Source organism: Vanessa cardui, chromosome 7 (genome assembly GCF_905220365.1).
Source record: "Vanessa cardui chromosome 7, ilVanCard2.1, whole genome shotgun sequence".
Lineage (NCBI taxonomy): Eukaryota > Metazoa > Arthropoda > Insecta > Lepidoptera > Nymphalidae > Vanessa > Vanessa cardui.
The window spans coordinates 8498676-8513941 of NC_061129.1; the positions used below are offsets into that span (position 1 = coordinate 8498676).

Genomic DNA, 15266 nt, shown 5'->3' on the forward strand with positions numbered 1-15266 from the left:
GGATGTTTTCGACATTGTCAACACAGAATTCAATTTGGTATAAAATAGCGCGACAAAACGCAAACGAATCCATCGAGTGCTCGTCTGTTATGACATAATACTCGCAATGCGTACCATAATGCCGGACCCGCACAAAAAGACATCGAGCCTTTACGAGACGTCAGAGAGTAATCCACCCGTAAAATGTCCCAAATCACTACAAAAAGTAGCCGACAAAAGTGTTGTTGTATAAACGTAAAATGAAATTTAATAAACATCGAACAATAGGGCGGATTGTAGACAGTTTTGGGAAGATTCAGATAGTGAATGGGAGATAAGCTGGCTAAAGGTTTGGGAGCAGCGCGTATGTTTGATGTCGCCTCTCGTCGCCGGAGCGTGAACGTTTTAGAGCAAAATTGCAAACGCTACTTACTCTCTGTTGCATCTGTTAAATGTACACTTCATACAAATAATGGTTTTAATTTCGTAGATGGATGACATTTTATTATTTTGATAAAAAAAAAAACAATCTCCTGCAGGATGTCGGGCTGAGTAATTTAGTGCCAAATAATTGTTATTGCCTTATAATTTATTTCACAGTATTTAGAGAACGACTGTATATAAAGATAACTTACATATTTAATATTAATTAAACATTTTAATTAATCGACACATTTTATAAAAGCTTCTCTGGAAAGAGATTAAAAGTTCGATTAACATTTATAAGAGAATATTGCATTCGAAATATTTAATTTAAGTTAAATCGCGCAATTATCTCTGAAGTGTATTAGAAGATAAGTATCAAACGTTTCTATTTAACTTCTCTCCCGAGCACAAATTCCCGGAGCGCCATATTGAAATGTTTATAATTAAATTACATAAAGACGAAGAAAATTAATTTCACAGTGCGAAGTGGCGAGCGCCTCGCTCCGACAAAGCGGAAGCGCTCAAAGGTGGCGCTGCCGTCGCTTCAATCCAATTTCCTAGATGTTTTTGAAAATTGCCGAGGACTTGAATAATCACGTTATAACTTAACGTTATTAAATTTTATACGTTAAAGTGTTAATATTTCATTTCAAGTTTAATTTAATTAATTCTAAAGTTTGGAATCTTTTGAACGCAAGCGACGCGGGGTACTCTGACAGATCTTATGACTTAACTCTATAAAATTTATTTAATCTTGTATATTCCTAACAAAGTAATGATTCCATTATATGTCACTGCGTTATATAAATATTTATTACGCATTCCTGTTTTTAAATATATATGTATATGTTCATAAAACAAGTATATTTGTTTAATATAAAAAAGAGCTATATTTTGTTTTTCATAAGATTTATGTACATTTAGTTTATTAATTGACGTTGATTTAAAAGTAAATATCTTGAGAATTATCTCGATATGTTATACCCTGTGCGCTAAACCCTTATAAGGCGGCAACCGGCGACGAAACAAATTGATGTACCCAAATAATTATTAATGCCTCACGAAATTTAATTGGAAAAGTTGAATTTGTATCGCGCTCACGGCGTAGGTGAGCGATTTCCGTCGCGGAGCGGCGCCACTGCGACTGTTTACGAGATAATTAATCTCAAAGTATTTACGGCTTTAATCGGGGCACTCCCGCCCGATGGGGGCAAATAATTTTCGTACGTAATAACGTTCCCACTGACATATACCTTTGCGTGATACGATTCACGTGTGTGGCATTCGATTGTAACTATACGCACACAAACATAAGTATGTATTTTTATATTTTTTTCAATTAGGTTGATTTTTTATGCTCAATATGTTCTTACTTTAAATTTATTTTATATGCTTCACTCGATTTTATTTATTTTTTGCTATCATAAAATATATATAATTTAAATGAATAGTACAATTTGATTTTTAACACATATATAACAGATAAAAAATACAACACAACAATTTCATAGTTTTATAAGCAATGTGTATACATTACTTCCACTATTCGATAATAGATGGCGCAACATGTATTAGTTTAGAAGAACGCGTGTTTGTATAGTTCCGACTTCCGTCACGTTATCAGCGCTGTTATTTTGTCAATTTATTTTTTTAATCTGTTTACATAATAGAAATCTCATTATTTCATATAACTTATTTTGGAAAGATAGAAAATAAAATATGGTTATAATTTAAACAGGCGTATTTTGGCATGGGATAGCGCATGGGCCGTTTAAGCTAATTAACAATAGATCGAATCCGAACGCAACAACAATGAAACACGAAGAATAAATGTCAATTTCACAAACGACGAGGAGGGTTCGGTTTTAAATCGAATTCCGTTTAATAATAGTACCGCGTTAGAGTTGAATGCACTCTTGATAGTTCGATAGTTTATTGTATTGTGGACATTATAATGATCTCATATTAGAATGCTTTCTTACTACTAAATTATATGAGAATGCGTGTCAAGAATTTGTTTTGACTTTTTGAATAATTGTTAGTCAATATGATACGATCTGTACTCATAAAGTTATTAATTAAATATTTCGTAGAGTTTCATTATTTATGACATATTTCATATTAAAAATAATATTATATACTTGTTTAGAGATTAGGTACCATTTTAATCGTAAATTGATACATACTACAAAATCAACTAGAAAATAATATATAAGTAAAACAAATATTTGTAACTGTATAAACAACAATAGTATGTTGACGTCCTACGGCTGGAGAGAGGCCTCTTTTGAGGATAACGATAGGTAGATAGCTCAGTGTTCAAACATTGTAGATATTTGAAATTAAAATATGTTGTTCAAATCAAGTGCTCTGACGTACTAAATTTGATCTTAATAACACTCAAATGTGTCAAATCAAAATGTTTATATAAGCTGGCTTTTAAAAGCACTTTTGAATCGTCATTTTTACTTAGTGAATTAAATCTATATCTATATAATGTGAAAGTAACACATCTATCTGTTTGTTATACTATCAGCGCTAAACCGTAAACCGCTAATTTGTAGAAATTTGAACTCCAAGAAAACCTCGTAGCCCTGAAAGGCAAGACTAGAGGCGGGCTACAACCAGTCTAATATAGTAAATATATTTAAAATCAAAGTTTCTATAGGAAATTTAAATTTGTCATTGATATTGATAGCACGCGTTAACATTGTTGAACTAACTAGTATGTTTTCCAAAACAAATGGCTCGTTTCCAGATATAATTCAAAAGAAAAAACAACAATCAAAGTACTATAGAATCATCAATTTACTTTTAACAATGGAAATCTAGTACGATTAATATTTTATTTTGAAAAGAAAACATTTCGAATGCATTTGTTTTCGCTCCGTAAAATTGTTCACAGATTTGGTGACCATTTTAAAAAAGCTCCTTACCACAAAATAAACCTTTGCTATTTAGCTTCCAAATAGAATCGGATGAGGCCCCTTACTGTGGCATCTGATTAAGATCTGCTCACTGAATTCGTTCGTTTAAAGCATAGAATGAGGTAAACAGGGAAAATCTTAATTAGAAAAAACCATGGCAGGATTATGAGGGTGAAAACCTTTCTATATAACAAACGAAAATTATATATATTTAATCATTAAAAATGTTGTAGTATTTATTATATATTATGTATATATGTATGTTAATGTTCTATCCTATACATTATATACTTGGTTGGTTTAAATGTTAATAATATTTGTTCGACGCAGACATATTTAAAGTCACGAACGGAGTAAAATCATATTACACGATAAAGCAACATTAAACTTAACGTGGTCAACGAGAATAATTACCAGGGTCGGAAGGGGTGGCGTGCGCCTGTATGAGGAACTGCCCCGCTGACCACCCCCGTTGCCCGGCAACCGCCTAATCATCATAAACAGATAACCCGCCATCTTATATGTTGGACTAGACGAGTCGCTTACACGAACGCGTTTATTATTTTTGATTATTATATTATAAAGCTTACTAATCTATTATTATATTTATAGAACTTTCACAGATTTTAATCGATTTGAATGAAACATTTTAATTCACTCTTAAATTAATAAAAGTAAAAACAATACCAGTACATAGACGAAATGAAAAATGTATTAATATATATAAATTTCAAATATATAATTGGAGATAAACAGATTGTATGTGTTGAAAAAAATCTTTTACGTGATAAACAAACAGTAAGAAGACGAATCGGTAGAATAAAATAATTGAAAATGCATTAAGCATCCATTGCCTAAGCACTTATAAATAACAAGGATAAAGCCAGCGACATTTCGGATGTAAGGTAATCCTTTCACTTGGGCGTTTAACCCTCCGTTTAAAGTGTAAGCCGAGTGAATTTTTAATAAATTTCAAAGAGATGTCAATCGTGTGTTTTATTTTGCATAGGGCTCAGTGGTAAGGGTGCGAGTACTCCGCTGTACGTCACGTCGGGACACCCTCGCACTGCATCGACTGCACTTATTTTTGACAGCATATCAAATGATATTTTAATTGTATACACAATGATAAAATGATAGGGTTATAATGTAGACGAAGATTTGTTATGATTAATTAATCGTTAAGGAGATTGATTTATACGAAAAAAAAATATGTTGTTGTGTGTCTTTTTTTTCTTATTTTATTAAATAAAATTATATTCCACTTTCTCTCGTTTTTCCGAAACAATACAAACTTCAAGAAAAGAGCGTACTACTTCTTTAACGGTAGCGGTAAGTAAACTTAACGGGTAACGCACCTGCAAGCCCCCTGGTGTTGCAAATGTCCATATGCGGTGGTAATCACTTTCCTTCAGATGAGCCTTCTCTCGTATGCCACCTATAACATAAAAAAGAAACCTTTTTAATAAAATCTGAATCTTAGTATCAATTACTGAGTTTAAAATATATAAATACACTAATTTATTTATAGTGTCTGTCTGGGACTACTCAACAGCTATTCTACCGCCAAGCAACAATACTTAGTATTGTTGTGTTCCGGTTTGAAGGGTGAGTAAACCAGTGTAACTCCAGGTACAGCAGATATCTCGGTACTCAAGGTTAGTGGCGCATTGGCGATGTAAAGAATAATTGATATTTCTTACGGACCTAATGTCTAAACTATGAGTATAAATAATAACCTCGATTGGGTCGATCGGACAAAAAATGTATTCCTGATATATAATCCTAATTTGTATTTATTTTTTAATTTATCTTTAACTTGATGGCCAAGGAAAACATTTTGAAGAAATCTGTATACATCTGAAATAAATTCTGATATTTACGTATTCAATAATCCATATAGGATAAGTTCCGAACTTTTTCATTAAAAATAATTACTTTAGTGATATAGTTTAAATAAATTACACGACATATCAATATAAAATGATGTCCGAGAATATTAATTAAGAATTAACCGAACACTTAACCTTTACAAACAATGGTACCAATGCAGTAGAGATTTACGTAACTGCTATTTAACAAAACCGATTCAAATTATAGAGAAAGCATCGCAATCAGACCATATCATTTACGACGGGCCGCTATTTAAAGGGCAGTCAGTTCTAACTTTAAAAAGGGTAATAGATGCATGTCTTGTAGGCTATTGTCTTAGGGTAAATGCTTCCGTGAGACCAACGAGTCCCGATCGAGCGACCTGACAATTTCAATTTGTATGCCGGCCACCGCAGCCCACCCCGCAAGTTCTCACGCCACTTTTATGTCTTACCTAATTATTATTTACCTTTTAACCGACTAACACATGTTCACTTGTTAAATATTACACGTCGTGACTTTATTATAAAGTTGATTGGTTTTTTTTATATGCCTTCATTAAGGCCGACAACATTTGCATAACATTTCCTATGACTATAAATAAAAGCCTAAAAAGGAATTTCAATTTAAAAACTGTCGTGTATGGTTCGAACATGATTTATGTAACATAATGAGCAATTAAAAAATATTCTGTATTGGCATATTTAAATTCGACCTTGTCAACGCTACATTATAAACAGACAAAGAAAATTAACTTTCCGCATTCGATATTTTTATTTAAATTACTAATGCAATTACGATCAGCTATAGTTAGATTTATTTAAAAATTCGACCGGTAATCATAAGGAATGAAAATATGTTTTGAGTCTAAAAGTAGAATAGTTAAGACTCAAATTGTTACAACAAAAAAAAATCAAAACGTCAAAAAAGCGTCACGATTTTTAAGTTAATATAACGTCTTGTCATTGTCCGTGTGACCGTTAACTGTATAAAACGCATAGTGTGTATGGTTTTTTTATTAATTTCATGTACGTCTAATGCATATTATTTTAATATATCCTTTTTATGCACTCCGTCACCATGTAAACTGTAACGGTGTCAAAAGTCATACTAATTTTATTGAACCTCATTATTTTCTTAAAAAGGATTACAAAGTTTTTAATTCACGTATTTCAAAAAAAAAGCCAAGATGATATATATTATATTTTATAAGTTCATTGAATGAGTTTAGCAAATATATTACCGCTGTTTAAGATGAATGAACGAGGTTCCTGCGAACCGATGATGGAACCCGGAGCGAGCACGCTTCACCACCTACCTATTCAGGATGTAGCGATTATGGCGAGAGTCTAATGATCGCATCCCGCTTTGGATCTACATTCGCATACAAGTTTTTATCATTTTTCTTGCCGCTCTTACCTCACCGAGTACGGGCACATAACGGAGACGACAGGAAACTTATACATCTTATGATTCATAGTAGGCATAGATTAAAATTATTCATGTCACATGAACTCGAGGACAAACATAACATAATGCAAAGCAATTTTATAATTCTCGCTAGCAACGCGCCTCTACTGGACTGTATTGCATTCCAGTTATCCATTTTGTACTTGATTACGTGTGCTTAAATGGCTTTATTTAATTAAAACTGATTTTCTTTTATATTTATTTGAGTTTAACGATAAGAATAATTGTAATTTTATATATAATTATTGCATTATTATGTATGTGCATCGGATTTGAATATCGAATATTTTCATCACTGATTAAAAATTAAATATTTTAATATGAAAATTAGTTTTTATATTATCTTTCTAGTGACATAAAGACTTGAAATTTTGATCATAGATCAATGAAAAAATATGTATTATTAACTATTCATTAAACATTTCAACAATTCATATTTAACATATGAAGAAATTGTATATTTGTCCTCGTGATATATTTGGAGATTGTTTCATCTTAAATAGCCTCTTAAATAATTGAGATTGAGTTGAAGATTAAAGACTATACGACACTATGTAAAAAACGAGCTTGTAATACTTAATTTGGGAGTAACCGAATGAAGCTAGAAAATTATAAACAAGAATTCCAATACATTTACTTTGTAATTTAATATTACAGATGTATTATGTATATGATACATTCGATTATGCATTTTTGATTTTCATATAAAAATTTTAAAGACAATGCATTCATGGAATGAGCCATATCGAAAATTAAATTGGCGTTGCTATTAAAATACCGTACTTATGCAAAAACGATCACGATACATTAATGTATGTATTGCGAGAATCACATTAGTGACATTAAAATCCTCTCTGCATTCGTTAGTAGTGACTCTGTATGGCAAAATATGTGAACCGACTTGATTTTGCTATTCGCTCCGTATGATTTTCAGAAATGGCTGTGGCACATAGGCACTAAGGATACAATATTTTTATGCTGTTCGTTTTTCCTTAGCGGCTGTTTTTACTGTCATTACCTTATCTAAAGTAGGAAAATCGATCGGGATGCTACATTCTAATGCCAGCTTGCAAGCCCGCGCGTGCGCCGCTACTCAGAGGGATTAGGGCTGTCATATTAACTTTGCTGGTACATGCTAGACCAATGACAGCAAGTGAAAACATGTTTATATAACGTATAAAACTATTAGATCATACTAATATTAGATAGCGCACGTGGGTTTCCTTTTTTAAATCAATGTGAGTATTTCATTTAATAATGGTATATATTTTTAAGATTCGTATTATGTAATAAAAATTAGAGCAGTATTTTTGGTTCACTATAAACTACACAGAAAAATATATTAGTATGTTGTGTAAAAAATAATGTTCTGACTTTTATATTAAATCGGAAAATTACTACGCTTAAATATAATTGAAGTATTTTTTCTCAAAAGAGACAGCCCTAGTTTTTTGTGGTCATATAGGTATGGCGCTCCTACTTATCTTTATGTTTCAATAAAAACTTGTACAGTACAAAATGTAACGATTTTGATTTTTTATTAATTAATTATTAATTCAATGCGGTTTATTAAAAATATGTTTGATTTTATTAATTATACATTACTCTCGTGCCGAAACTGTATTTTCGTTGAAACGTGTTATAGGAATAATTTATGTTTCTAAATAATTTTAACATAAAATATCATTATTAATAAGGAATCAATTCAACGTAGAAGTTCGCTGGTCGATTAGACGAGGACGTCGTAAAAAGGAGCATAGTCTAAGTGTTCGGCGCGCTAATTTGAGAGAGTCAGTCGGAGTGTCGGTATACGATGGCATCTTCACGGCTTACAATAGTAAACAAATGTGTCGCGCGGACGCAATTACACTGGCAGGTGCGCGGGCGCGGCGAGCGTCACGCCGAGTACCGGGCGCCGGCGAATCGCGCGCACATCACGCTCTGCTACCTCCGGACTTATGCTAATGGCCCCTGCGCCGCGTAAATTGGAGTGAGCTTGCTGCAAAACAAAATGCGTCCGCCTCTTTATCTTATTACTTCAGTATTGGTCGCGAGCTATGCCACTCCGTACCACGGCTTAACCTATAAAAATAGCTCCTAAGTGAGCGTCTTATGGCATATTTTCTTTCGACTAAGTCACTAGGAGAGCCGGTCGTCCAGCGAACACAGATTGGCGAGTCGGGAGAAATTCGAATACAAAAACTAGCGCGGGAACGAACGTGAAACCGATTAAAAGGCCACATCACGATTTTGTATGCACTTTGCACTCTCTCGATCTCATGAAGGTAGAAACGGACTATTCTACCGGAGTTTTTTTATTTTTTCCCGTTCTCGTAGATTATTCAAAGGTGCCTTATAATTAAGGTGCTCTCACATTGTTTTTCGTTTTGTTTCCTTCCGTCGTTAAGGAGTATTGTTTCTAGTGATAGGAGCTCGTTTACTTTGTAAATTGGATTGATATTATTTACGTACTCGATAAATAAACCCAGTTGTAACACTATACGAACTAAACAGTGGAACGAATGTAACACTTTTTATATTTATACGGAATCCATGTCGAAGTAGAACGATGATTGAATATTCATCCGTGGATCAACAATAATAGATTTCATCAGTGACCGGTATGTGGTATCATCGCGGGCCTCCCAGTCCGTGTGGACTTCACATAATAAGACTTCAATACATCGCACCGTGAAATGTTACGATACAAAAACTTAACTAACTATAACGTGTGAATCGTATTAAAAAGATGTTTAGTCATCCGACTTCATAAACGGGTGGCATTCGGTTTGTCGTGATTAAATTTCAACCATTAGGACACCGTTACGTCGATCGATAGATATAAGCGGATAATGTGCACCTACAATAATCCAGCAAATAGAATTTCGGTTGCGAAATAGCTTTCCGTTATCTGATAATTTAGTTATGGAAACATCATTCGGCCTCGCGATTGTTGTTTGTTGTGGTATTGCGTTTCGTGATTGATACGATGTACTGTCGACAGATAGCGTATCGTTTTGATTTTATGTTTAATTGTTTTGAATCAATACCAATTCAGAATTATAATTCTTTTCGAAAACACGACTTAAATTTTCGATTAACTTAAATTATTCGATAAATTAAACAATACATTTTTTTATTAACATATAGTTATGGTAATGATTTAGTATTTATAAGTATAAAAATAAAATAGAAAGTCAAAACATATGATAGACAAGCCAGCAATATTATATACAAGAATATTATATGCGCTAGTAACGTATGCACATGATGTTATCAGAATGCTCTTAAACAGACTTGTGTTTAGTGTGTGTAAAATAATACTCAGGTAATTCGTATTGTACCGGCACGTAGTCCCGTTAAAGTAAGTAATTTTGTTCAATTGTCTCGCAAAGCGAAGCCCGCCAATAAACAATCGCTCATATTGAATGAAAGGAAATGTCTGTCTGGAAATTAGCTTCGTAACAAGAGAAAACCTTTAAAGCCGGCCGTTTATTATATTTGAACTGTTTAAATTGTAAAAAGCGTCGGACACTAGCCGGGCTAATGTATTTAGCGTGTCGCTTGATGAAGTAGCTACACATTTTTAATTTTATGACAAAAAAATACAAGTTAATGCATGAGCTATTTCGTTCTTTTTTGTTTCGTTTAAATCCGATTTTGGATAGCTCACACAATTGATACAATTGATATACTTGTATTATAATTTCTTAGAAATATTTACGCGGGTAACAAATTATCGATCTTCGCGGAATCCTCGTAAGAAATAAAAGTCGACGGATAATCCTATTTCAAAACGCATTTCACATACAAATACCTTATTTCAAGTAAAGTACGAACATTATGCTGGCTGGTTCGCATTTAAATTATTCCAGCGGATCGTTTATAGGCCATAACCGAATTTGGGAATTAGCTATAAAACAACATTTGATAGGGGCAGGCGCGGGCGGTGCAATTTGAATGTTTCGCCCGTTTCAAGCTCATTGAATTGCGAGGCGCGTGCACCGCGCTGCCTCCTGCTTGCCACCTTGCCACCGCGCCACCACCGTCACCGAGTTTTATGATATTGCACTTCGAAGTCCACTTCGAAATCACTTATAATCTTAAAATGCCGCCGCACTCGCACCGCTGCCACAGATTTCTTGAAATCGTTTACGGGTAACATTAAACTTTTTAGCGTTAATAAAAAACGTTGCCATGCTAAATAAGTTACCCGCATTAAAAGGAAAAAGTTGGTACGCGATTAGCATGTGTAATCGTAGGCACATTGGTTATCGCGGGATCTTGGTTCAGGCTTCCCATCCATCGAAACGCAAAAAGTGTTAACAGGATCTTATCCGTTAAAACATATATTACTTATTAATAGACTTGTCATTTCCATACACAATCTGTGAGAACAACCAGCGTGATACCATGTTTAATAACATCAACATTCTAAGTACCTTTTATAGAACGTGCCCGGTGGGTACTTCGTTATGGAAAAGTTATATGCTAATACATTTTAGTTATAAACTGAATATTAATTATATGTACTAAGTTGAGCGACAAGTATTTATTAGGTATTAAAAACCTTATTGAAAACGACATATTACGAATGACAATTCCTTTCTCAATCGTTTTTATTAAACTGCTGTTTTAAGTATGCGAAATCATATTAATATAAATATATTGCGTTGAATAAAATACAAGTTATTATTAATATTAATATCGATATCCTATTATAGTTAAACTACGCGTTAGCGCGCATACGTTAACAAAAAACCAAAGCTTTAAAATGTCAAACAGAATAACAGTGCAACTCTCCAATTTGATCACCAAAAGTTATGAGGCTGGAAACCATTAGTGTTTATGTTAGATAATCAGTTTGAAACACTTGTATCTAACGATCGCGGTCAGCCACGAATAATATATAAATATAATTAAACGTCGTGACTATAGAAAGAGTTGGAAGCAAACGAGCTAGGAATTGTTTAAAGGAAACTATCCTTTGCAGCGATTTAAATTCCATTACACTGAAAATAAAAAGCCAATTTGAACTTTATATTGCTGTTGCTTGCGGTTGGGACGTACCGATAATTTCTAAGAAACTATTAAACTAATCTAGATAACTAGTGAGTTAATTTTGTTTCGCCTCTATACTTTTATATCGTGCTAGCTGTATACATGCCTCATACAATATTACTAATTGTAACGATTACAATTTGCGTGACGCATTGCAATGTAATGAGTGTTTATCGGGATCGCTGTTAGTTTGTTTGAAAGATAGATAAAGAGTATTTATGTTAAGCAGCGTTTAATTGATTTTTTTTATATTATTATACAGAAATCTACGTACGTAAATTAAGACATGTTACTACATGAAGGTCAAGTAATTGACCCAACAAAAATGTATGTTTTATACGTTTGTAGCAAAAATACATTAGCTGTTTTTTAAATGTTGAAAAAGAGTAACTACTAAGTTTCTTGCCGGTTCTTCTCGGTAGAATCTACTTTCCGAATTGTTATATGACAATTCAAAAGTGCTTGAAAAAGCCCACTTGAATAAAGTATATTTTGATTTTTTTTTTTTATTGGGTTTCCAGTCGATGTTTTCATAATTTATAGATAACGAAGATTTTCGCGGCTTAATATGTTCTGCATCAAAGTGTTAGGATTGTGTAATACGGCAATACCATTGGATGAGAATTAATACAACGACTTCAAAATCAGGTAACCATATACCGTTTAACTATCGTCGGCTACATTTTATAAAGAAATCTAGTAAATAACTGATTATAAATATTTATTATTATTGTTCTTTTAGTGTAACTCATAAATATGTATTTTAATAGGTCATATTACTTTAGATTTTAAATTGTCGGTTTTACTTTTACCATAAAATTTACGTTACACATTTCGATCTGTCTTAGCTTAATATGAATTATAGTTAACGTACGTTGTCGATTTTGAAAGTTGTTGTTAAGTTAGTTGTATTTATCGTTCGTACATCGATTAAAATATTGTCTAAGCAAGGCGATGGAACAATGCTAATAAATACAGCCTGTAGGCGATGTGTTCGACGTTTCGACGGACAACGTCCGACCGTCACATGTCCATCAGTTCTGCTCATTGCGTACATTGCACAATTGTGCATTCCCTCCAATTTCAGCCTAAGCACTGAGAACGATCATTGTCATTATGGCTTCAGGCGTCAAATCGTCTTAGAATTACCAATATATACCAATTTTATACCGGTATCGTGGAATTTTCCGAGCAATAGATAATAGATATTACGTCAAGAAGCAAAATTCATTCAGCATTTTTTATACTTACTTGTACTTTGTATATTTTCATTTTAACAAGGTTACCTATCGTTAACTTGACGTGTCACAATTAGATTCTTAATATATGGGAAAATTTTATATTATTTGTCGAAATTTATGTTATTAATATTCTCGATGAAAAAATACATATTTATTTTAAATTGATTCGTCAATCAGACTCAGGGTCGACTAATATGACAATATAAATAACATAATAATTAAAATAATTATAAATATTCATTTTGATATTTGAGTAAGCTGGAGATAGAGATATCAAGAACTACCAATTCGGTTTTAATAATTCTTTCAACGTTAGACATGCCTTTTAGTGAGAAGCAGCCTATTAATTATCCAAAAATCTAAATTAATTTAAGCCCAAACAAAGATGAATTAATTTAAAATTAATAAATAATAATATATTTTAAAAAAAAAACAATTAACTCATAGCTTTAGGTTAACACATATCTTTATCGGTATTGACTTTGATAATAATCATTGTAGGTTAAATATTATTTAGTAAATAAACACTTATTGATTACGAAAATACTACATAAAGATAAAAAATTTCGAAATATAAGAAATACCGACGTATATAATAGTCCAGTTAAGTTAATCTATCTATTAAGAACAATCGAGTACAAGCATTCAGTTGGCACAATGTTGAAAAATAAATTTAGCTTTGTTGCAATATTTGTGGTAATCTTGTGTTGTGAAGGAACAATTGTAAGATTTCCAAAAGATCAGCTTAATTTAGAAGATCAGCAGGTTCTGAGGTTCGAAAATGGACCACATAAACAGTGGCAGAATCATGTTCAAGATTTTATAAACTTGGTAGATGTAGATTCAGTGTTGAGCACCGTCGTAAGGTTTATAGACGACCCAGAAGTAATGAGATTCATTGGGTTCCTTTTAAGCCCAAAGTTTAAGGATATGGTCTGGGAATTCGAAAGTTTTGAAGAATTTAAAGAGGTGAGAAAATATCCTTATTGAATAGTTATTATAAGTACCTAATTATTAATATGGTAGTGCTTTGTGCAAGCGACACTTTTTTATATTTCGAATGGAAGGGTGAGTGAACTAGTGTACACGTACCTACTGTACGTACAGTACACGTCCAAGAGGCATAAAACCTCGGTTCCCATGAATGGTGGCGCATTGATTACTTAAGAAATGGTTACAATTTCATACGACACCAATATATTTGGGCAGTAATGGCCAAGGGGCAACTTTACCATCAGATGGCTAATTGGCCATCTGCTCACCAATACCGTTAAAATATAGGTGTTATGTGAGTTTTTTAAGTTAAAATTCTATGGAGAAAATATTTATATTTGAATCTAGTATAATCATTTATTTCCCTTACAGGCTTACATATTTTTGGAAACTAAGGGCTATGATATTAAAGATGCGATTGATTACGTAAATAGAATTTTCAATTTACCTGAATTTGAGAAACCCGAAAGGGTTTTGAGGCAAGCGGGTAATGACGGCGGGGTTTCCGGATTCATTGCGGCTATTGTTGGAAAATTACCCCTGCAAGAAATGGCAGATCTATTAAAGAGTAAAGTGGAAAACTACCCAGCAGTAGCAGAATTCATTGGAGTTATTGAATCTCCTGAGTTTGTGGGTATTGTGCAAAGAATGCTAAGTAGCGAGAAGTTTGGTGACTTTAAATCTACATTTGAAAGTTACGGCGTTGATTTCAATTTTATTTGTTTAATATTTAGCGAAGTATTCGGCGATGGATACGATAAAATCATTTGTGGAAATAACCAAGACGTATATTTGTAATTTTAACAAATCGAAAAAATAAAAAACGATTTCCTGATGTATACGAGAATTATCTTTATCATATAAATATGAAATTAAAAAATGACTATTACTCTATTTGAAGTTTAATTTTTAAAGTTTCTTTATTAATTACAAGTTTAATTTTTAAACGAAATCATTCTCGATTTTATAGCGTTGGTATCGAAATTTAAGCGTAGCGAGTTTGGAAATTAGCTGCCTATGTCGTTGGTAGTTAGCCGAACTCATTACAGAAGTCGTTTATACAACACGAGTCCGCACTCAGCCGCGTCCGGGCCCGTGCACCCCGGAATAACCGATCATGTGGAATACTTGCTAATTTTGTGGGTCCCGTAGACAGTTTGAAAATAGCACAATGAGGAATTCAATTAATGACATTTTTTTCAAAATAATCCCACGCTTAAATTTAATATTACATTGAAACTGAGTGCTTATAAATAATATGATATATAATTGATTAAAACATCTTATTCGCAATTTT

The 15266-nt window shown here is 32.9% G+C and overlaps 1 protein-coding gene and 1 long non-coding RNA gene across 2 annotated transcripts in view; one reads left to right on the forward strand and one right to left on the reverse strand.

The window, feature by feature from the left end:
• The window catches only part of LOC124530874, a 67424-nt gene extending 52915 nt beyond the window's left edge, over positions 1–14509 (reverse strand). Inside the window, exons 1-2 of the long non-coding RNA XR_006966485.1 lie at positions 14418–14509; positions 4691–4770 (exon numbers count right to left, since the gene is read on the reverse strand). This is a non-coding gene — a long non-coding RNA (uncharacterized LOC124530874). The remainder of the gene's footprint in view (positions 1–4690; positions 4771–14417) is intronic.
• Positions 13583–14851, forward strand: LOC124530873. Its single transcript, XM_047105229.1, has 2 exons — positions 13583–13945; positions 14342–14851. Exons 1-2 carry the CDS (start codon positions 13634–13636, stop codon positions 14765–14767), a joined length of 738 nt encoding a protein of 245 aa, XP_046961185.1. The 5' UTR covers positions 13583–13633; the 3' UTR covers positions 14768–14851.
• Positions 14852–15266: the final 415 nt, after the last annotated feature.